The 23,215-nt window shown below is 53.1% G+C and overlaps 1 protein-coding gene across 1 annotated transcript; it reads left to right on the forward strand.

Annotated features, from left to right (window-relative positions):
• Positions 1-2,051: 2,051 nt before the first annotated feature.
• On the forward strand, positions 2,052-22,800 carry LOC130026604 (polypeptide N-acetylgalactosaminyltransferase 12-like). Its single transcript, XM_056117444.1, has 10 exons — positions 2,052-2,069; positions 3,827-3,907; positions 10,841-10,861; positions 10,916-11,021; positions 14,644-14,834; positions 14,924-14,989; positions 17,403-17,534; positions 19,107-19,220; positions 20,780-20,926; positions 22,663-22,800. Exons 1-10 carry the CDS (start codon positions 2,052-2,054, stop codon positions 22,798-22,800), a joined length of 1,014 nt encoding a protein of 337 aa, XP_055973419.1.
• The last annotated feature ends 415 nt before the right edge of the window (positions 22,801-23,215 follow it).

Genomic DNA, 23,215 nt, shown 5'->3' on the forward strand with positions numbered 1-23,215 from the left:
TACCAAGGCCATCAAGGAGAGAAAAACTGACATTTCCCTGATAGTCTGGTCTGGGAAATGACGCCCTTCGGTCTACATAGTTTCACACCAGAAAATTCCCAACATCCTCACTGAGCCACATGCCGAAAACCAAAGGAAACATATGGGCTTTACCTGGAACTTGGGAGTCAACATCCTAGACCAATCAATGCCTCAACCCCACATAAAAAGATCAATTTCAGAGTCAGTTTAGCGGGGACCGCACATTGTAAATGCAACAGAGAAATAGTCACAGGCTAGGAAACAGCAGAGACCCAGTGAGGCCCGCGTGGGATCCTCACACTTCCGCACTGCGCTGACAGGCAGCTCCTGGGACACGGCCAGGGCGAGGCTGACTGCTCAGTGGGATACCAAGCAGGTCCCCTCTTCTGCCAACACTCTCTGGGACCCCTGTGTCTTCCTGAGTGTGGTGAGTCTAGGGCATGATACCTGCCGCTGTGAGAGCCCTGGGGTTCAGGGACCTTGCAAAAGGGTCCGTTCCTGGGGCGGGGAGGGGGCACTTGGAGGGCTTCGTCCTTCCAGTCCTCACCCAACACTAGACCACAGTTGGAAATTTTGTGCCTGAGCCTCCACAGTCACAGGAGACTGCCCATGGACAGTCATAGATGTCATCCTGCACTTCCTGAAAGACACGGTGGGAGGGGGTGCGAACTCTTCTCAGGGCAGAAAGGTGGCAGCGTGCATGATCTGTCCAGCTGCAAAAGTTTGATGGGGTTTTATATAACAGTCCACGATATTGTGCCATCCAGGCATTTGGTAGCCACTCATGCCCACTGAAACTCATTGCTGTCACCGCTGAATGGGGAAGCTTGGGGTGAATTGTTTTCAGCCTGACCAGCAGGACAGCAGCAGCTGGAGGTCAGAGGCACAGTGACCATTCACAGGCCTCAGAGAGAGATCTTTGTCCCCAGTCTGTGCCAGGAGCCCAAGTGTCTCTTTCAGGACTCCTGGAGCCTGGGGCCCTTTCTCAGGAACAAAGAGGTTCAACTCCTTCCTCTTCCCCAAAGTCCAAATTTGTTTTTTTTTTTTTTGGTCGTTGTTGTGGAATTAATTTTTTTTAAATTTTTGTTAGTGAAACACCATGAGGTACCTTTGTAGAGTTACAAATTTTTGTGCTGGGTTTCAGTTATACATTGAGCGAACACCCATCCCTCCACCAGTGCCCATTCTCCACCACCACTGATCCCAGTATCCCTCCCACCCCCCATCTCCCCCATCCCACCCTGCCTCTGTGGCAGGGCATTCCCTCTTGGTCTCTCTCTCCTTTTGGGTGCTGTGGTTTGCAAAAGAGGCATTGAGTGGCAATCATGTTCGGTCTATAGTCTACTTTCAGCATGCATCTCCCATCCTGGGAGGATCCTCCCAACACCCTTTATTTGGTGCTCCCTTCTCTATCTGAGCTGCCTTTTCCCCTAACGTGTGTGGCTGGTACCTAAACCTCCTGGTACCTATCTCAGCTATTCTTGGGTGTTAGTCTCCTATTTTGTACTTTATGTTCCCCAGATGAATGCAATCTTTCTATGTCTGTCCCTTTCTTTCTGTGGAGTCCAATTTTGAGGCTGAATTCAGTGCTGTTTGGTTGTTGTGGGAAGAGGGGGATTTTGGGGGGGTACACTGGTGAGTCCTTATTTCTAAATGTGCTTTCTTCCAAGAGTAGGAGTAGAGACGTGCATCAGGCCCTTGGGTTTCTGCTGCCAGGACTGCATCCTCAATGCACTGCAGGACAGGACACTATAGGGCTGCCCAGGGAATCTTTCTGAGTCCATAGCCAGGACCTCCCTGAACAAGGGAGCTGCATTCTTGCACCTGGAGAAAACGGTCCACAGTGACCAAGCTTCCCTGCCTGTCTCTAGATCTGCCCATTTCAAGGCAAACAGGGCTTGGTTCCTTCCTGGTGTAGTTTACAAACAGAAAAACACATCTTTGGGGTCCAGGCAGGTAAAGCGTTGGGCTGGAGGAGGGTAGCAGACCCAGTGAGTGGAAGGCCTGGGGAGCACATTGGGCCAGCGGTCATGGCCACGCTGACCACTGCAAGAACGAGAAGGTTCTAGGTTTAGCCTCAGCTCCCAGCCCTTAGCTCTGCCCTGCCACCTGTGCCTTGCTCAAGGGGCTGCCTGTTCACTCTTCCTCCTGCACACACCTCACACACCTGATGCTCACACTCTCAATGCACCCTGACACCTCACCTAGTCTCCTGAGCCCTCCAAGAGAGATAGATCCCTGAGTTCAGAGGCAGGAGCAACCACTGAGCACTGCTGAGTGTGCCCCAGAAATTAAAAAAAAAATAACAGCAACAAAAATAATCATTCATTTGGAGACAACAACAACAACAACAAAATCATTCATTCTGGAGAAGAGCAACATGGAGGAAAAAAAAAAGAGACAGTAGGGTGCCCTGAGTCCATGCTGTCAACACAGCCCCCATCTGGGTGGGGTGTCCTTTGGAAAAGGGGTTTGTAGAGAATGTGAAGGGGAACCCTGGAAGCCTCTTCTGCACGGGAAGGAACCCGGGGGCATGCTCTCCCCCAGACACGCCTCTTCCATGCCTCCACACTGGTCACCTCTCTTCCTCTGAAGGGAGGGCTTGGTCGAGTTAGTGAATGTCAGAGCCCACTTTTTGCTTGCCAGCTGGGGTTGAGGCTCAGGAATTCTCTGAACTGAGCGTCCTCCCCAGCTCTCCCAAACCCCTTCGGTGGGGTTTTTTATCCCAAGCCTGAAGGGTCTGGTGGAGAAACGTGGAGAAAAGCAAAACTGGCAGATCTGCGACTGCGGGGGGGGGGGGGGGGGGGGGGGGGTAGGGCTGAATTCCAAGGGTAAAGCCGTTCCACCCCTCTAAGGCTGGATTTTCCAGCCTGCCGGGGAAATGGGCTGGTGAGGCCGGTGGAAGGTCCCATGTGAGCCTGTGAGCCCTATTTGGACAATGGGAGGTGGGGGGGAGGGGTTGGGGAGGGAGGCATGGAGGCTGCCCAGTGAGGGGCTGGGGGTGCTTGCTGGCCCCTCTGCGGAAGAGCGCATACAATGCAGACATTGATGTGTTCCAGTGAGCTGGGCACATCCAGAGACCCCTGGCCTCGAGAGCATGGGGCAGTGCATGAAAACTCGGAAGAAATGCAGCAGGAGCTGCAGCTGGGTGGGGTGCACCTTCCTGGGTGGGGGAGGTGCTGCTGGGGGCGGGGCCAGAGAAGAAGCAAGACAGGCCCCGCCCAAAGGCAGGGGGCCATGAGGCCAGGGTCTCTGTGACACGGAGGGCCCGGCCAGATGGGCTGGGGAAGGGCCCTGGGATGAGACCTGGGTCTGGCTCACCTGAACCCCTCCGAGTTTTAAATTTTTCCTTCACTGACTTCAGGGTCGGCTTTTCCCTTCCTTCACCATCGCCTCCAGCTGCAGTCTTCGTGGTCTCACACACCTCCAGCATCTCCCTCTCCACCCCAGTGTGTTTTTCCTCTTGATGGGTTGTCAGGCGGCCGCTGGGTCTCAGCCAACCGCGGAGGGTGCAGTGACCAGGGGTGGGGCCCGCCTGGCCCCGCCTCCCAGGCAGCCCCACCCCCTGACTCCCAAACCTGGTTTCTCCCTCCTAGGAACCCCAACCCTCACGGTTTTCCAGGGCTCCTGTGTGAATTCAGCAGGGCCTGAGACAGGAAGTCCCGGACCTAGGGCCCCTGTAGGTGAAGGTACTAGGGGAGGAGGCAGGGAGGCTGCGGGACTCCCTGTTCCGGTGCCCCTCTTACCCCTGGGCCTCCCCGCCCTCTCCACTGTCTGCCTCTACCTGGGCCTGCTCCGTTGACAGCTGCTGCAGCAGCTGGACCAGGAGCAGCTTCTCCTGCAGAACCGCCTGGTGCAGCTGCTCAGCCTTGGAACCCAGGTGACGGTGGGCATGCACATCCTGTTGGATTGCAGTTGTCTGCTGCATTGTATCGTCCTGCACCTGGGGGCAGGACATTGGCAGTGAGGACAGGCGCGAGGACCGTCCAGATCCCAGCCAGGAGATGCAGGGCTCAGTTTCTTACTCCCGGGTCCAATGCCTAGACCGCACCTGCCTAGACATGGGATCTCTCCCTGCCTCCATCCCTTATCCTACCCCACAGCCTCCCACCGCCAGGACCTCTCTCTGTGCAGTGTGGGCCAGTCCGCACCCCCACAACCCTTCAGTGGCTGGCATCCTGGCCTGTCCTACCTCCCAAGAACTCAACGCGGGCTCTTGACCTTACCAGCCCATTTCACAGACCAGGAAAGTCACAGCCCAGAAGGCTGCAATGTCATGCCCCAAGAATAGCCTTGGGTGGAGGGGAGCTGATGGCCGGCAGACCCCTGTACCCTCTCACGAAACTCTTGGTGTTCGGCAGCTGTTTGTGGGCTCGCAGTGAAGATGCGGGAAATATTGCCCAGTGTTGCTGAGACACAGATCGAGCCTTGCCCGACTCAGGCCACCCTGCAGCCCTCAGACTGCAGGAGGCGCTGTACCCGGCTCCTGTCGCCCCAGCTCAGTCCCCTCAGCCCCCACTCGCATCTGCAGTTGTTCTCTAAGCCCACCCGTTGTTCCTGGAACCTCTTGGCCCCCAAATCGACTTGATGTTTCATAAGCAGGACCTCAGGTGACTGAGTTGTGGGTGCCCCAGGGTCGGTGCACCTGAGAGGGAGCAGACAGTCAAGGACCCCAGACCCTCAGCCCCACCCAAACTTCATGGTCCACAGCCCCGACTCTTGGTTCCTCCTGCTCTTCTCAGGGTCAGCTCATTCCTCACTGCTCTCTGCTGCTCTGGGCCCCTTACAAAGTGGATTCTTTCCTGGTTTGGACCCACTGGAGCCCTCCTGGCAGTGCTGGAAGGGATACTAGGGACAACTAGAAACAAGCGTTCTATGTCCTGGCCCTAAATCTCTCTGCATTTCTGTGCTCATAACATTCTGGGGAGTGGACAGCCGACCCCGATCTCTCCAGCTGCCCCACATAGGGGGACCCTGAGGTGCAGAGGGTGGGTGAGGTTCTCTCAGCTGCTGCTCCCGGCCTGTCTCTTCATATTTCCCCATGCCTCATTCACAGGGCGCTTCCCTGGATACTCTAAGCCAGCCCTTTCTGCCTTGCCCCTCCCCATATCTATCAGACTTGAAACCATGATCCCATGACCCCAACCCCCAAACTCACTAACCCAAACAAGTATGAGGCTCTCCCGTGCAGCATTCTGGTTTTTTTTTTTTTTTGTTTTGTTTTGTTTTGTTTCTTTTTGGGTCACACCCGGTTGAGGCACAGGGATTACTCCTGGCTCATGCACTCAGAAATTATTCCTGGCAGTGCTCAGGGGACCATATGGGATGCTGGGAATTGAACCCGGGTCGGCCACATGCAAGGCATATGCCCTACCCTCTGTGCTATCGCTCCAGCCCCACATTCTGATTTTTTAAAAATATATGGGGCTGGAGTGATAGCACAGCAGGGAGGGTGTTTGCTTTGCACGCAGCCAACCCGGGTTCGATTCCCAGTATCCCATATGGTCCCCCGAGCACCACCAGGAGTAATTCCTGAGGGTATGAGCCAGGAGTAACCCTGTGCACCGCCGGGTGTGACCCAAAAAGCAAAATATATATATATATATATGATGTTTTAAAATATATATATGTATGTTTGTAAAATTCTTCTCTTTCAGCTTGTTGGTCTGTCCCAAACATGGGGCAGGGCGTGATGTGAATGGTAGGACAGCTGGGGCGGGGTCTGAGACCCGAGAGTCCTGCTTTGAATCCACAGCTGCACAGACAGAGTTCCGAGCAGGGTCAGGCTTCAATCCTGAGCACAGAGCCAGGAAAAGCACCTGAGTACTGCTGCCTGTGGCCCAGCGCCGTGCCCAGTTACCAATAATAGAACACCACGGGAGTGGACACGTGGAGGCAGTCATGGCCAGGGCACCACCTGCACTTCCTGCACCCACCACTGTCTCTGCTGGCACAGCACATTTGTGGGGGGCACGTGCCCCACAGGTCAAAATTCACCTCCTGGCAGGGGTGACTTGCTCTTCATTTCCATATATAAGTTTGAGGTCCACCTGCTTCTTTTTCATTGTTCTCACAACTTTAAGTTTTTCCATTTCCATATTGAAAGCAAGTGATATTAGTTTGTGATTTATGATACCCCTACAAAGTTCCTCTTTAATCTAAAGGCAATATCATCTAAAAACAGAAATTAGGTAATGACATGTTGAATGACCCTCAAAGCAGGACACGTTTGAACCACTGCTCTGCTCACCATGGACTGTCTCTAAACTCAAATCTGGCTCCCAATGTCTCTGCTCCTGAAATGATCCCAAAGCCTCAGCTAAGCTCCGGATTTTACTGCAGATAATGTACTACACATGTCCTTTGAAAACTTCAAATATAAGCCATTCATTTTTTAAAAATGTATTTTCATAAAATCACTGTGGCTAGACCTTTACAAAGCTGTTCATAATTAGATTTCAGTCATACTTTGTTCCAACACCCATCCGTCCACCAGTGCACATTTCGCAGCACCAGTGTCCTCAGTTTCCCTCCCTTCAACACCCTCCCCCACCCAGCCAACCCAGGCCCTCGTCTATGGTAAGACACTTTTCTTCTCTCTCTCTGTCTCCCTTTTTGCAGTTTACAATACAGATACTGAAAGGGTATCAGGAATATCTCTTTATCTACTTTTAACACTCGAGGATTTCAAGTTCGGACAGAAATAGAATTGCTATTTCAGGCAGTTTTGCTGAGAGAAGAACTGGGAATGGTCTCTGCTATGGACAACCAGGGATCTGCAGATCTACAGTGACTGACCACAGCCTGGGCCCTGGTCTGAGTGTCCAGGCAGGTCCTGAAGATCGGGAGGTCTTCCAACCCTGAATAGGGATGGGATTAACTCCTGCCTGCCAGGACATTCCTACATAAAATGAAGGCCCGAGGCCACCTGGGCTCACTAAACTGGCCTGGTTTCACATCTTCACAATGGCCACAATGGGTAACCATGACTTGACAGGTAAAATATTCATAGTGTTATAAGTGTGTCACCACAACCTTTGAAAAACAGGGTGGAGGTCTGTTGGGATTTGGGGGATTGGAAACTGTCCTGAGATGCCAATACTTCTCCTGAGCTGCCGCCAGTCAGGGCTGGCACCTGCCCAGCACTCCCCTCCCCATGCCCCTCCAGCCTCCCAGAGACTCCCTGATCCCGAGTAGGTGAGAGACAGGCAAAGCCTAAGGTGGCAAAATGGGCTGTTTCCTACCTGGCAAAGCTGCCGGGCGTTCTGCCGGGACCAGGCGGCTGGGTATGAAAAAAGACCCGCCCAACCGCAGGTGAAAGAGGCTCACATGGCAGTGGCAGGCAGAGCGCTGAGGTACCAGTCAGCTTCTCATGGCATAGAAATGGGGATAGGAGACAGACCGAAGGAACTTCCCTACTGGCAAGTTGTGACTGACAAGTATAGGCAGTTAGAGGCCATTACAAGTTAGGGTTTGCAGTCAGTTCTTTCAGCCCACGTTCTCTTTCAAACATGTCCTCCCTTCACATCTTACCAAGTAAGTTTCTTTCAGGAAAAACTCTCTTGCAGGATTGGACAGGTAGTCCAGAGGGTAGGGCATTTGCCTTGTACACAGACGACCCGGATGTGACCCGGAGTCCCGGGCAACTCAAATGTTCCCCTAAACCCCACCAGGAGTCATACAAATACAGAGCCAGGAGTGAAGCCTGAGCACCACTGGGTGTGTCCCTTCAAAATAGTCCAAGAATAACAAAAAGAGGAGGGGAAGTGGGAGGTGGGGTTGGTGCTAATTGACACGTGACTTCTTGGTACTCGCTAGAATATTTGTGAATTTTATACGCACCATTGTAAACCGTGTATTCCTTTTGGGATGCAGTACAGAAAAACAACAGTCAGTTAAAAATTTTATTTTGAAAAATATAAGAGCGGCCGAGAGATAGTACAGTGGGAAGGGCATTTGTGCTATCTGGATTCGATATCTGGCATCCCATAGAATGCCCCTGGAGCATGGCCAGGACTGATCCCTGAGTCAGAAACAGGAGTGAACCCTGAGCACCGCTGGATGTGGCCCCCAAACCAAATAGACAAGCAAGCAAGGAAATGTAATACATCAAAATCTAGCATACAGGTGGTAAGGTGTCTGCTTTGTGTTATTCTAATCTGGGGTGATTCATGGTACCTCATATGAACCCTTGAGCACCACTAGGGGTGATCCCTGAGCACAGAGCTTCAAAACTAACATAGAAGCTGGGAAATGGTATAGTGCAAAGAGTGCACGCCTAGCATGGCTAGTGGTTCAGTTATTTGGGTTTTGTGTTTGATTTTGATTTTTGCTTTGATTTGCTTTGGTTTGGAGGCCACAGCCAGTTGTGCTCATGGCTTACTCCTAGCTCTGCACCCATGGCTCTGCAGACATGGAGGGCTCAGGGGACACCAGGGCATGCCAGGGGTCCAACCCAGGTCACCACGTTGCGTGATATGGCAGGGTGAATTGGACCCTTTCGGCTGTTGAGACCACCCAGTGTTTCCCGCCCCTCACACTCTGCTCCTAGTCTGTCTCTCAGAGAAGCAGATAGAGAGTTCTGCTGGCATGTTAGATCATGGCCAATTACTATAAAGTCAAGGCAGTGGACATGACCATTTTCAACATCCCTAGTCTGAGGTAGACAATTCCCATTCGCTTCTCAGCCTATGGGAATTCTGGCTGGCGTCCCTTCAGCAGGCCTGAGAGAGAGATGGAACTGATGGCTTAGCCTGGCTTAACCTCCTCTCCTTCTGGCAGGGAGCAGGACCCAGGTGGACAGGCCCCTGGTGAGTGTGAGAGCAGGGAGGGGGCCAGAACACTCCCCTTTTTCAGGCCCCAGCCATGCCAATACCTCTGGCAGGTTAGAATCATCAGGCACTTTGTCTAAAAATAACTTGATAGAGGAAACTTCATCAATAGTGAGTTCTGGGTGTTCATCCGCCCCTTTCTAAGGAGACCAAGTCTAATGGGTTGAAATCTTTGAAATTTGAGAATCAGAGGGAGGAGTCATTTAAGTTCAAGAGCACTTAAGTGTTAGTCATTTAGAGTGTAGATGTAAGGCTCTGAGGTGTGAGAAACTTCTCAGTTTTTATTTTAGTTTCCTATTCCATAAAGGCTCATACAGAACTCTAATCATGGCATTCACTAATGCCCACTGTTTCAGAACCTTGTATACATTGTCCTTTGCCCTCTTAATCAAGGGTGTTAGCTTTGTATTCATTTTGTTTCATTTTCCCACTTACCATGTTAATGTGGGGGCTTCCCTGATCATTAGCTCTTAACACCATTCAGGTCCCTATTCAGGTGCCACTTTGTCACCATCCCATGGTGACACAGTACCTGGGAGGGATGGACTATTCGAACATGGTCTAAGGCTGATAGTTCATAGACACGGACGCGGACTATTGACGGGAAAGCAATGGATCAGGCGAATGACTGGTGGTTCATCGACAAGTTTATTCAGGACAATCAGTGAATAAAGGCAAAAGCAGGAATGTGATAAAGGTAGATGGAATGGAAAAAGGTTTGGCAGTAACAGATAGATTCAGGTGGACACAGACTCTGCATCTCCAATCTCCCCGAAACAGAAACAAAGCTTAATCTCCTTCAAGGTTTCTAAAGGCAGCCATGAAGGTTTCAGGCAAGACACATCCCTGAGCCCAGCCAAAGGGGAATTACTAATCTGAACCATTCCAAGAGGAGCTATAGGACCACTGGTGACAGTCAGCTGCCATTGTCTGGACTTTGAATCTGAAACCATTGCTATTGTCTGGACTTAGTTCCAGCAGCCATTGCCTCTAGGAACCCTGGAGTGATCACACGGGTTACTCAGTTCAGGGATGTGCCCCAGGACTGCAATAAGTGGGGATAAAGCATTTTTTTTACTGTGGTTGAAATTGGTGTTTCCCTACTGATGAGTAGTGTTGAGCCTCTTTACATGCTTCTAATAGCCATTTGTCTATCTTCTTTGACTAAATTTCTACTTAAATATTTTCCCCATTGTGGGGGGCCATATTCAGTGGATCATGGGCTCTACTCTGGGCTCCGTGCTTGTGGTCAGTCCTGGGGTGCACGAGGGCTCACTACTGGTGACCTTGAGTCCTAGGAGTCACTCCTGATAGAGCTCAGGGGACCACGCGGTTTTGGGGATCCAGGTGGAGTTAGACACGTGCAAGGCCTGTACTACCTCTCTGGCCCCATTTATTTTATTATTTTTTAGTTCTATAAAGACTAGTACTGGAACTCAGTCTGCGTTTATTTGTTTGAGCGGCCCTCCTCCCATGGTGCTGGGGTGATCACGCAGTGCAGAAGATTGAATATAAGCTCCAACCCATGCCTCCCCCCCCACAGTGACCCAGTTTACTGTGGAACAATCATTGTGAACACCCACAATCACAAGATGTGGTCCACACCTCTGCCTGGTGTGGACTCTTTGATGAACAGAAAATGCAGCTCATAGGAATAGAGAAGACAATAAGAGCAAAGTGCTTGGATGGGGCTCCCTGGCCATCCCAAGGCCCTGCAAATGGGCCACCATGGACAGAGTGTTGTCCAGAAGCTGCAGGATGAACTCCAGACCCCACTTCTAGGTCCAAGATTCCTGGTTCTCCAGGATGGGGACACCCAGGGGCTTCCGCTTCGGCCCCGGGAGCAAGACCCTGGGTGCTTGTGCAGGGGACAGATTGCCCAGGTGCTGCCAGCCTTGGACCTGGGAGTCAGTGCTGACCTCCACATCCCTGGGCCCAGAGCAGGACGCCCCAGCTGCCTGTCCTCACTTTCACCATTGTGCCCACAGGTGGGATTGCAGGACAAACAGGTGAGTGTTGGCGGCAGCAACGGGACAACTATCCCCTATTTCCTGCAATGGTAGGTGGCCTCTGACCAGTATCAGTCTCTGAGAATGAGCGACTTGACCAGCAGGTGCTACTGCAAAGTCAGCTCCTGGATCGACTGCAGCGAGAATGAATCAGGACATGGTGAATAAGGAGAAATGACAGGAGGAGCTGTGAAAGACCCACTGTGAGGCCAAGAGCCCGCCTTGGGTGAGGGGAGGAAGGACAGGGCAGGACGCCACCCACTGCGGGGTGGGAGGGGCTGTGAACTGGCCCTAACTGTATAGAGAGGGTCCTCGTAGATGGGAGTATGCCAGGTAGGATTAAGGGCTCAAGGCAGAGGGAGGCCCTATCTCTTAGGCCTTGGGAGAAAGACCCCATGGGGGTCTGTGTGTGGGGGGAGTGTCGGAGCCCTGCATCTTCTGGCTGGGATCTGGTCGGCCCTCCTGCCTGTCCTCATAGCCAAGGTCCTACCCACAGATGCAGGTGCAGGACGAGACGGTGCAATGCCCGCGGCCTTATTGCTTAGCTTCTGCTGCTTCCTAGAGCATCACAAACTGTACCTGGATGCCAGCAATTACCTGTGTTCCAAGGTGGAGCAGCTGCACAAGCTGGTGCTTTAGCAGAAGCAGTTCATGAACCAGCTGCAGCAGGTGCTAACAAGGCAGCAGGCCCTGCTGGAGGCAGCCTTCAGGGGGCCGAGGGAGACCCAAGTGAGATAGGGGTCACAGGCTCCCAGACACAAAGGGGGCAGCTGACTCCCACCCTGCCGGCTCACCTAGTACCTTCACCTTCAAGGGTTCCTCAGTCAGACATAACAGGAGAAAAGCAGCTCCAGGCCCTCTGGAATCATAAGGATACCCCGAGAAAAGTGAGTGACAGGTTCCTCAGGTGGGAGACCACCCCCCCGCCATGGAGGTCAGGAGGCAGGGCTGCAGAGGAAGCAGAGCTTCCTCTTGGTGAGGCCTGTTGACCTCCCTTGGTTGTCTGAGACCTTGGACACATGCTTCCAAAGTACGTCCTGTGCCAGAAGCATGGAGGAGGAGCCCTTCAGCCTTCGAACATAGTGGAGGTTTGTGAGACCCTGAAGTCTGTTTAGCTGGAGGCTACGTACGAGGAGACCGGCTGGAGGAGTGTGAGAAGACTTTGGAGCTGGAGGTTGCGGTCCATATCTAGGCTTGCCGGACAGTAGAGTGTGTGAGGATCCCAAGAGACTCTATTTCTGTCTGAGGAACAGGAGGCCACAGACCCTTGACCTGGGACCCAGAGAGACCCGACTACAAATCACACAAATCCAGCTCGTAAGCACAAGTTCACCTGACAACCTTATTCACCATTAATCCCCTTATTTTGCTGCACACATGAACTCTACCCTCTCCGAATCCAACTAATTCAACCCCACCCGTCCTTCCCTACCTGCTCCTTCCCACCCTCTTCCCTCCTCCCTTCTCCTTCCACCCAACCCCCCACTGCACTCAGTACTAGACACCAGGGTGTGGGGGGGAGCAGATCCCCTAAAGACACAAGATTTTATTAGGTGGGCAGAAATGACCGCCACCTAAAGACACAAGAGATCAGGGAGGCAGAAACTCCCCCATCACCAGACCACATGGATTAGGGGGACAGAATTATCCCACACCACTAGACTTGAGTTGTGGGGGACAGAAATGTCCCCCACCACTAGAACCCAGGGATCAGTGGAACAGAGCTGTCCCCCACTACTGGATCCCAAGGATTAGGGGGACAAACATCTTCCACTACTAGAAACCTGGAATGTGTGGAGAGGGGATGCAGAAATGAAAACTGGGCCAACTCAAATCCCAGTCCTAATGATTTCTAATGATTCAGTCCTAATAACTTTTTTGGGGGGGTAGGGGGGAACTCCCTGTGGCCTGACTCTGCCTTCCACCATGTAACGGCCTCCTCGCCTACCCTCTAGTTCACAGACCCAACAGGGCAACATGGCAGCGACCCCCAGGCTGCTGAAAAGCTGCGTGCAAAAGAAGAATTGAGAAACATGAGGTGTGGGAGAGGGAGAGATGGGGATACCAGAGGCACCCCTGTGTGAAGTGAGGGATGCGAGAGACCCAATTCTCTGAGCTCAACAATAGTCGAGACAGGCGCAGGCTGAGACAGACAATTCTAAGAAGCAGGTGGATGTTCAAACTGATAGGTGGAAGGAAAGAGTGAGATATTCCTTCCAGGAGGTTCCTTGCGGGAACACGTCCCCCCCACCTCCAGATTCAGGGATTGTGCAGGGGGCATGGTGCCATGGCCATGCCCACGCAACGTGTCCAATCCCATGGTGTTCTTTTATTGGGGGGCAGGGCGTTGAGCCAGAGCTCCTGTGGTCAGGAGCTTCTCCTGGCTCCGTACTCAGGAGTGAGGCCCGGCAAGAGCTCAGGGCTTCCCTTGTGGTGCTGGGAAATCAAAGCAGGGTCCCTGAATGCCTAAACCACTCTCCAGCTGTCCTACCATTTCAAGAGGCCAGTCTCAGAGAAACAAGCTGGAGACAGGAATTAAAACAACATAAAACCTATTTTTAAAAATATGGAAGCCCACATTGCAGAGCTTCATGTATGATTGGATGAGTGAGTGTGGGGGCTGGAGTCACGAGATCAGAGCTTTCAAGTCTATGACGTAGAGGGTGGGCAAGGCAGAGGGGTGGCTTAGAGTGTCCAGGGAGAGGCCCTGTGAACGGGGCATTGTGAATGGGGAGACAGGCTGGGAGCAGGAGCTGGGCGAGTCTCCCTGACCCTCTGCACCTCGGTGTCCCCCTGCGTGGGGCAGCAGGTGGGGATCCACTCCTCCAGAATGTCATGAGCATGAACGTGAAGAGAAAAGTAGGGCCCGGGTCTGGAACCCTCCTTTCTGCCCTGTCCTGGTGCCCCCTTCCAGCAGTGCCAGGCGGGCACAAATGGTTCCAAACAAGAAAAGAATTGATTTTGTGAGGAACCCAAAGCAGCAGAAGGCTGTGAGAGATGAGCAGCCCCCCAAGATGAGCAGGAGGAACCCCAAGTCCGAGGATGGGGGCCCAGGAAGTTGGTGGTGGGGTGAAGGCTCTGGGGGCCTTGACTGTCTACCCTCTCTCAGGTGCATTAGCCCCGTGGTGCCCCCAGCTCTTCCATCTGGGCTACGGAATATGAAAGAACAGCTACAGTGGAGGTCAGGAAGTTTCCACCAGATCCAGGCAAGATGCAGGTTCGTCTGAGGTACGAGGACACTGACCTGAGTCTACAGGAGCAGGGGCAGCATCCCCGGAGGGGGCTGTGGTGTGGGGTGAGCAGGGCTAGGTTCAGAGCTGCATCTTAGACGGAATGGAACATGAGTCGGGAACCGTTCCCACGCCCTTTGCCCACCCCATGAGCCCTCCAGCAGCTGGCTGAGCTCTGGGGCAGATTGTTGAGACTGGGGCACGGCCCTTCTGGAAAGCCTGCTACCCTCCGCCCGAAGCCTTTCTTGGCGTGAGAGGCTTCTGATGTTTGGGTCTGGACTTTCCTGTCCAGAAGTTCCCCTGGGAGGACAAGAGACCTACTTGGATTATGGGGCCGGGGGAAAGGACAGGGCAGGAGGCCTCCCAGTGATGTTGACTGGCCCATCCTGCTCCAAATGGTTCTGAGGATGTGGGTGGCAGCAGGGAAAGAGACAAGGGCTAGTTGCCCGGGGAGGCCCCATGTCTTAGGCCCCGGGAGCAAGAACATCAGGGCTGGTTGCACCAGGTGCTGCCTACCTGGGCCTGGGAGTCTGAGCCTGCCTCTCCTGGCAGGGATTGGGCGACAGGCACTCCCAGGGTTGTCACAGGTGCAGGCGCAGTGCACCTGCAGCGACAGCTCCTTCCTGCAGCACTGGGCCACCGCCCAACAGCACCTGGGCTCTGGGAAGGAGCAGCTGCCTCACAAGAAAGATGAAGAAAAGGAAGATTTAGAGACAACAAGGCATGGGCTGATGGGGACGCGGGTGAGAAGGGCCGTGGGCTCTGGGCAGGAAGGCGGCAGCCGGCTCCTCCTGCTCCTCACCTACTCTCTTCACCTTCAGGGGTTGCTCAGTCAGCCCTGCAAGAGAACTGGAAGCGGCAGTTCTCCACCCCTGAAATGGCAGAGACCCTGAAAAGGGTGAGTAGCAGGGTCCCAGGAGGGAGAAGCCACCTACGGGGGTCAGGAGGCAGGGCTACGGGGGAGGTGGAGCCAGGTGGGCCCTGCCCCATGCCACTTCACCTCCCCTTGGTTGGCTAAGACCACAGGGCTGCTCCACAGCCCAACAGAACCAGGATGTCAATCATGGGAAATAGACCATGAAGACTGAAGAAGATCAATCAGACTGTGATGCCCTTGAGATAAGGAGGCTGGTGCAATGGTGAAGGAAGAGGAAGGGAGCACCGAGTCAAAGGAACAAAAAGTAAAAACCCTGAGTCTGGCATGCAAACGGATCACCCAAGAGGCCATGGTAAGCATGACACCTGCTCGGAGACCCCTGTGGCTGCCCCTCCTAACGCTTGGTCTCCCTCCTCAGCGTTCTCTCAACCCCCAATATCCCGCTCGGGAACCAATGGACAGCCACACCTTCCTTGGAACCCCAAGTGTCCTGTGACAGTCAGAAGGGACTTCCTAAAGACACCTTCATGCACACCCCATCCTCCCTGTTACCCAGAGATGGAAATCACACCTAGATCAAAGGGCAATGTGAGCCAATACAAAGAAAACCTGTGTCGGCAGAAGATCAATCAGACTGTGATGCCCATGAGATAAGGAACCCGCAGACACCCGGCCCAGGGCCCCAAGTGACCTGCCAGGAAATCATGTTGTCCCCTAGCATCAGCAATGGTTAAACTGGGATTCTTACTGACCTGGAATTCCATTTTTCATCAACCCTGTCAAAATCTTATTCAGCTACCCCAACCCTGTCCTTCCTCCCCCTTCCTTCCCGCCCTTCTTCTCTCCACCCTCCTCCTTCCCGCCCCCTCCCTTCTCCCCTCCTTTGTCCCTCCCCAGTGAGGAAGGACACATATTATGATAAGGGGCTAAACAAAGCAGTTGCAGACTCGCCCCCATGGTAGGGATGCTGCGTGCTAGGAGTAGCTAGATGACCCAAACAGAGTAACATTGAGCCTCAGACCCTGCATGTAAACAAGGCAGACATCCTCCAACACATCCATATGTGCAGGAAGAAACTGAAATCATAAATCGTAATAATAATAGTAGTAAATCCAAAGAAAAGAATTTAAACATCCAAAGTTTCTCCAAAATTGGGACTCATGGGTCTCCCTGAAGTTAGTCAAACCCCCACCGCACTTGGCAGCAGGGGAGTACTTTTCCCAAAGAAAAAAGATGGAAGTGAGAGAGGAACACCAATGGGCACCGTAGAGCATTGCGATGGTCTTGCCCACAAACACAAATGGTTCTATCAAATGCCCATCATCAGCTTAGGAAGAAGGAACATGTGTGCCGCGATGGACACATGATCACTGGAAGGGGCAGGAATGAGCCTCCCATAATACCCCAGGCATTTGGGAGATACTGTCACCTACAACAGACTCTGTGGAGTTGCAGGGGGCTAGAATGTCGCCAACCTAGGCACTTTGTTTTGGGGGACAGACACACCCCCATTGAAGGCATCTCAAACAAGTGACAGACATAGCCCCCATTGTAGACACCTGCCCTGGGGGACAGAGCTGTCCCCTAGTGTAGGCAACGTGCTCTGAGGGACAGAGATGTCCCTAGTGTAGCACCTCAATCTGGAGTACATACACGAACCTCAATGTATGTACTTGGTTCAGGGATCACGCCTGGTGATTTTTTCTGGGAACCAAATGAGGTGCCAGGGACCAGGGCAGGGTGGCCACCTGCCAGGCAAGCACCCTGCCCTCTGCACGAGCTCTCTGGTTCCTGTTTACTTTTGACCCCCACCTGGAGGTGCTTGGGGTCTACCCCTGACTCAGTGCTGGGGGTTCCCTGATGTGCTGGGACTCAGACCTGGGCCTCCTGTATGTGCTCTTGACCATTGAGCTATCTCTTCAACCCAGAGTATGTCTGTGTGTGTGAGTGTGTGTGTGTGTGTGTGTGTGTGTGTGTATGTGTGTGGTGCCAGAAATGGGTCATGTATGATGCATGTGTGTGTTATCTCATCTCATCCCAGCCCCGTCTCTTGGCTTTGCGTGCGTGTCTACCTTAGCCAGTCTTCCTCAATCTGTCCCATTGAAGAAGTGCTGCGTGTCCAGGGATGCCCACAGGGCCGGGGGTTTGGGGCTCCTGTCATGTCCTAGGTGCTTCATGACCATCGAGGTGCACTGGGTCTCCCCAGGCTGGAGCTGGGCAACGGGGAACCCTGTGTGTGTGTGTGTGTGTGTGTGTGTGTGTGTGTGTGTGTGTGTGTGTGGTACCCAGGCTGCTACAGCTCTCTCCCTGGGCACCCACCCACACCTGCACACCTGGGGCTTGGGGGCATCATCAAGCACCAGGACTGGGGTGGGGTGGGGTGGATTGGGGGGCAGTGGAGGACCTTCAGGCTGACCGCATGGACCCCCCTCAGGAGTCCTTTGGCGACGTGACCGAGAGGCGGCAGCTACGTGAGAAGCTCAAGTGTAAGGACTTCAGGTGGTTCCTGGAGAACGTGTATCCTGAGCTGCACGTGCCCGAGGACCGGCCCGGCTGCTTCGGGATGGTGAGAGGGCTGCGCCCGGGGGGGGCTGCCAGCAGGGTCCCCACGCCCTGCATGGGGCAGGTCCTCGGTGGGGTCCCTTGTGCTCCCCAGCCCCCGCCCTCCCGTTCATCCCCTGGCTCTTCCCCTCCCCCGGCTGGGTTTGGCTCTCAGCTCGCTCACGTGGAAACTTGTGAACGAGACTCAGGTTCTGCCTGTGATTTTGTGCATGAGGAGACTGAGTCTTGCCTGGACTCCTTACCGCCTCTACCCATAACATCACTTCTCACCCTAGTCTCAGTGTCTGGGTCAATCAATCATTCCCACCTCAGGGTCCTTGGTGACCAGAGGGGGGGGGTTGAGGGGGATGGGGCAGGAAAAGGAGAGTCACTTCTGTTGTTCACCAAAAGAAAGAGAAAAGGAATGTTTGGAGGGGGGCCCAGAGAGATAGTCCCTGGGTTAAGGTTAAGCTTTGCCCTTTGTGTGGCCAACCCTAGTTTGATCCCCGGTGCCAGACGTGGTCCCCTGAACACCGTCAGGAGTGGCCCTTGAGTACCTCGAAGTATGGCCTAAACACCCGTTCCGCCCCACTTCCAAACCCCTGCACACAAATGGGAAGTATTTGGGCTGTGGGGGTTGGGGTTGGGCTTCACCCGGTGGTGCTCAGGGGTCACTCATGATGGTGTTGGCGTCAGACTGGGGCTTGGTTGCCTGCCTGGCAAGTGCCCTCACCCCCCAGACCCTCTCTGGCCCCAGTGCACCATTCACTCTGGAGAGAAATCACGCCAAGGTAGAGACTCCCCTCTCCTGGGCTGCACGGCTGGGCGACGCTGCTTCCCCCATTCTGGAAGCCCTTTGGTCAGCACCCAGCGGGCTCTGAACACGTTCAAATCCTTGGCCACTGTAAAGTGTCCAGGTCTCCCGAGGTGCTGAGAGGATCAGGAGGCCGCCGTGGGCTGTCTGCCCCAGAGAGTGTGTCACTCTTGCTCGCCCTGCCTCTGTCTCCTGCATCCCCACCCCACCCCGTCCCACTGCATTTCTCTTTTGTCCAAGCGCAGCCCTGGAGGGGATCATGGGACATGATGCTCTTCAGGCCTTTGCACGTGACCAAACTGGGCACTATCCCCAGCACCCCATAGGATTCCCCACCAAGCACCACCAGGTGTGATCTCTGAGCACAGAGCCAGAAGTAAGCCCTGAGCATTGCTAGATGTGATGCTCCCCTCCTTTCCCCCCCCAAAAAAATCCAAAATGAATAAATTAATAATAGGTAAAAATATCAGAAGCTCTTATTTATCTGTTTATTTTTGGTTTGGGGGCCATGTCTGGCGGTGCTCAGGGATGTACTCCTGGATCTGCGCTCAGGGATCACTCTTGGCGGTGCTCAGGAGGACCTGTGGGGTGCTGGGGTTTGTCCATGTGCAAGGCCAGACACCTGACCTGCTGTACTGTCGCTCAGGTCCCAGATGCTCTTACTTTTGGGCCTGGTTCTTGTGCCAGGCCCTTCTCACTTCCTGTTTCTCCTCCTGCAGCATCCTGAGTTGACACAGTTGTGTGTAAACCTGAACTGGAAACTCCCCTTATGTTTCTTGGTAGCTCCAGAATAAAGGACTGCAAGGACTCTGCTTTGACTATAATCCTCCTGATGAAAACCAGATTGTGGGGCACCAGGTCATTCTGTACACCTGTCACGGCCTGGGCCGGAACCAGGTAGGCGACGCTTCTCTCTGGAAAAAGGCAGCAGGGGGCCCTGGGTTCAAGGTCTTGGGAGCCTCTTAAAGAGGGAAATTGGGGAAAATCTATGTGTGTTGTTGTTTTTTAATTTTTTTTATTGAATCACTGTGGTATACAGTTACAGGGCTTTCATGATTGAGTTTCAGTCATACAATGATCAAACACCCATCCCTCCGCCAGTGCTCATTTTCCACCACCAATGTTCCCAGTGTCCCTCCTGCCACCCCCATCCCCTGCCTCTATGGCAGACAATTTCTTTCTTACTCTGTCTCTGCTTTTGGGCATTATGGTTTGCAATACAGATACTGAGAGGCCATTATGTTTGGTCCTTTATCTACTTTCAGCACATCTATGTGTGTTTTTTAAAAAGTGAATATTTGACCTCTTCAATTTATAAAGGTAATAGAGACTCATTGTAAAATATTTGAGAAATAGAAAGTGAAGCAAATGTGCCCGAGAGGAACTGGAGAAACCGCCTTCAGATGAAGATGAGTTTCTTGTCCCTCTTTCTCCTATGCAGACTCTGGCTTCTGTGTTTTAACTAGTTGTCATCATTGAATGTTTATGGTTTATACTTGATGATTTCCTCTTGCATAATCCATGCATGCTCAGATGTCTTTTTTGGGAATATTGTGCCTTTTGGCCTCTTGGTGGTTCACATCATGTAGTTCTTTGTTTGTTTTTATTTTTGTTTTTGAGTCACACCTGGGGTTACTCAGGGGTTACTCCTGGCTTTGCACTCAGGAATCACTCCTGGCAGTGCTCAGGGGACCATATGGGATGCCAGAGATTGAACTCAGGTCAGCAAGGCTAACACCCTCTCCACTGTATTATCCCTCTGGCCCTGCACCATGTAATTCTGGAGGGGTGAGATGAACTGATTCTCTGCCTGCAAAGGTAATACAGACTCATTGTAGAACATCTGGGAAATAGAAAACGGATCAAGCAGTGCCCGATAGGACCCAGAGAAACCCATTTGTGCAGTTATGACTAACCGTGCACCAATACCTACAGTTAGAGGAAGAAAAAGGAAAACCCTGCAGATCTGGGTTGGCTCAGGAGGTAGTGCTCAGGAGGGCACCTACTTGGCCGGAGAGGCTCGATTCCAGCACCCTGTCTCCCTGTGTGACCCAGGCCTGCCCTCTCCCTGGCAGTGCAGTTCCTGCCTGCACAGGACATTTTAGTGATTCCACGGTGCCATTGCCTTGGATCAAACTCCCTCGAGTTTTCCGGGAAGAGGCAGAAAATCCCAGAGAAGAGAAAGGGCAGCTCAGGCCTCAGAGTTGCCCACTTGGCTACTGAGACCGTCCGTTTTCTGGCCAGCTCAAGGGTAGGGACAGCATGGGGTCTCAAACACCCAGGGAAGAAGCAGAGCATGAGAAGGGGGCCTTGGGGAACTCTGGCCAGGCACTCACAGACCCTCAAGACTGGACACTCAGGCTCTCGGCCTGGCCCCTGCGCTCTGATCCCGCCTGGTGTCCGTCCATTCCTCCATGGCCGACAGTAACTGTTGCCCACGGACGGCTCCTTTGCAGTTCTTCGAGTATACATCCCGGAAGGAGATCCACTACAACACCCACCAGCCCGAGGGGTGCTTGGCGGTGGAGGCGGGCGGGGAGAGCCTGGTCATGGACCTCTGCCAGGACCTGGTCCCCGAGAACCACTACTTCCTCCTGCGCTCCGTGAGTGGGCAGTGTCATCTGTGCTGTCAGTCTTGGGGCTGTAGTAGACCCCGGGAGTCTCAGGGAGGAGCGGGCCCCAGGCATGCTGGGATAAGGGACACGCTGGGAATGGGGGTGGGGTGGGATGGGGAACTGTTGGGGCCTTTGTCTTGCAGGATCCCTAATGCTTGGTCTGTCTTCTCTTGTTCACTTGGAGTTGCTGGGGGCTGGGCGGGACTTGGGACTCACCTGGGGGCTGCTGCTGCTGCTGCTGGAATGGGGTCTCCTTAAAGCAGATGTGAGGGCAGATCCTGTGGGGGGAGAGTTGGGGTGGTGGGGAAACTTTTACTTCTGTAAATCTCACCCCCATCTTCCCCAGCTCTGGAATCAGGGGGAGCGGAAGGGGAGATGGTTACAGGGGTCACCAAAGCACACACCCAGCCCTGGATTTATCCCACGTGGCCCCTCCTGAGCTTCACCATTTGCAGCCCTGGAGGTCCTGAGCATCACTGGGATGGCCCTGGTGGCCCCCAGCACTGCAGGACCTAAGCATCACCTCCTCAGGTCTTAGCATTCAAGTAGATGGCCTGCTTGGCCCAAATCCCCACGGTTTTCTATCCCAAGAGTGCTCTGGAGGACCCCCTCCAGTAAATAAATAACTTAAGAGGTGAACCAAATAAAACGAGGGCAGTACCCATAGCTTTGTCCAACTCTAGGAAGGACTCGGTGGATACCCGGCAGCTTCCTTGGAAGCTGTCAAGCCCAGGCAGGGGCGCTGAGTGGTCACTTGTAGCACAGGGCCAGGCAGGGATTTACTAAGGTGCTTGTCCTGTGGGCAGCCATCCCTGGTTCAATCCCTGGCACCACCTCTGGTACCCAGGCCCCTCTACAAGTGACCCCTGAGGACCCGAGCATCCCACACCCCACAGAAATGTTCCTTGCAGTGTACACTACCCCTGCTGGGGTCTGTTCTCCATCACCGTGGATTTGGAGCGGGCAGGGAATGCAGGCCCAAGAGGCACTAGGTCCCTCATGCTGTGACCCCCTCTGCTGTGGACGCTTGAGGAGATATGTAATTCGGCTGTAGCTTTGGCTCATTCGAGCACGGTTTGAGCACTGAAGAGGAGACAAATAATAAGAATGAAAAAGGAAAAAAACCCCAAAAAAACAATAACCTGTCCTCTTTCCTTGGATTCATTCTCAGCCTGGCCCCAGGGATGGGAAGATTCTTCTGTCATACTTACAAAGGGTTCATTCTATGTATGAGAAGAAAGTAGAGGACATTTTCTGGTAGAAAAATGTTACAGTTAGGAATGAGAAGTGGAGTCTGGAAGGGTGATGATTCTTGGGTCAGAGGGAGGCTGTATGACAGGCTGTACCTCTGTGCCCCAGACCTTCTGGGTTCCTTCACCCAGTGCAGACATTTCTATATATATATATTTCTGAAAGGACAAAAAAAAAAGATCCACAGGCTCAAGAACACATTTTTTAAAAAATAATTTTCAATTTTTATTTTTTTTGGGGGGGGCACACCTGGCGATGCTCAGGGGTTACTCCTGGCTCTGCAATCAGGAACGACTCCTGGCAGTGCTTGGGGGACCATATGGGATGCCAGGGATCGAACCCGGTTCAGCCGTGTGCAAGGCAAATGCTCTCCCTGCTGTACTATTGATCCAGCCCTGCAAGAACACATTTTCAGGAAAAATCCTGTGAGCAATCACTTGTCATTCTCTGAAATTGCCTGTGATCTTTCCTAGGATGGTTCTTTGTTTCACGAACAGTCGAAGGAATGTGTTCAGGCCGAGAAGGAATCCAACGACAAGTTTGTGCCACTCTTATGGGACTGCACCCTCTCAAGCCGTCAGCAGTGGTTCTTCCAGGAACAGATGCTATGACCAGGCGGGAGCACACCGGAAGTGATGGCCCTAGCCCCTGGGCCCAGCAGAGAGGGGCCGGGCTCCCCGACAGAGCGCCCACTCAGCTGCCTGCCTCCGATGCCGAAGGTTAAGGTGGGGTGGGATTCGGTGCATAATGTGAATGCACTTGGTACTGGTTTGGAAACATTTGCCACTGTTCCCAATTACCCCCGTTTTCAAAGGGTAACCATCAAATGTTCACTTGTGGTTTTCAGGGAATTAAAATTTTCAAATATTTTTCTATTATATTTTTCCTATTGTGTTGTTTTATTTCCTCTGGAAAAGAGGTATATAATTCAAGTTGGTACTTGCAGTAGTTCCCAGGGCATGTCTGCATGAGTTCCCAGGAAATCAGACTCACGGCATGTACTTTGCATCCCTTGGTACTACCTCA

Source organism: Sorex fumeus, unplaced genomic scaffold, assembly GCF_029834395.1.
Source record: "Sorex fumeus unplaced genomic scaffold, SorFum_2.1 ptg000034l, whole genome shotgun sequence".
Classification (NCBI taxonomy): Eukaryota; Metazoa; Chordata; class Mammalia; order Eulipotyphla; family Soricidae; genus Sorex; species Sorex fumeus.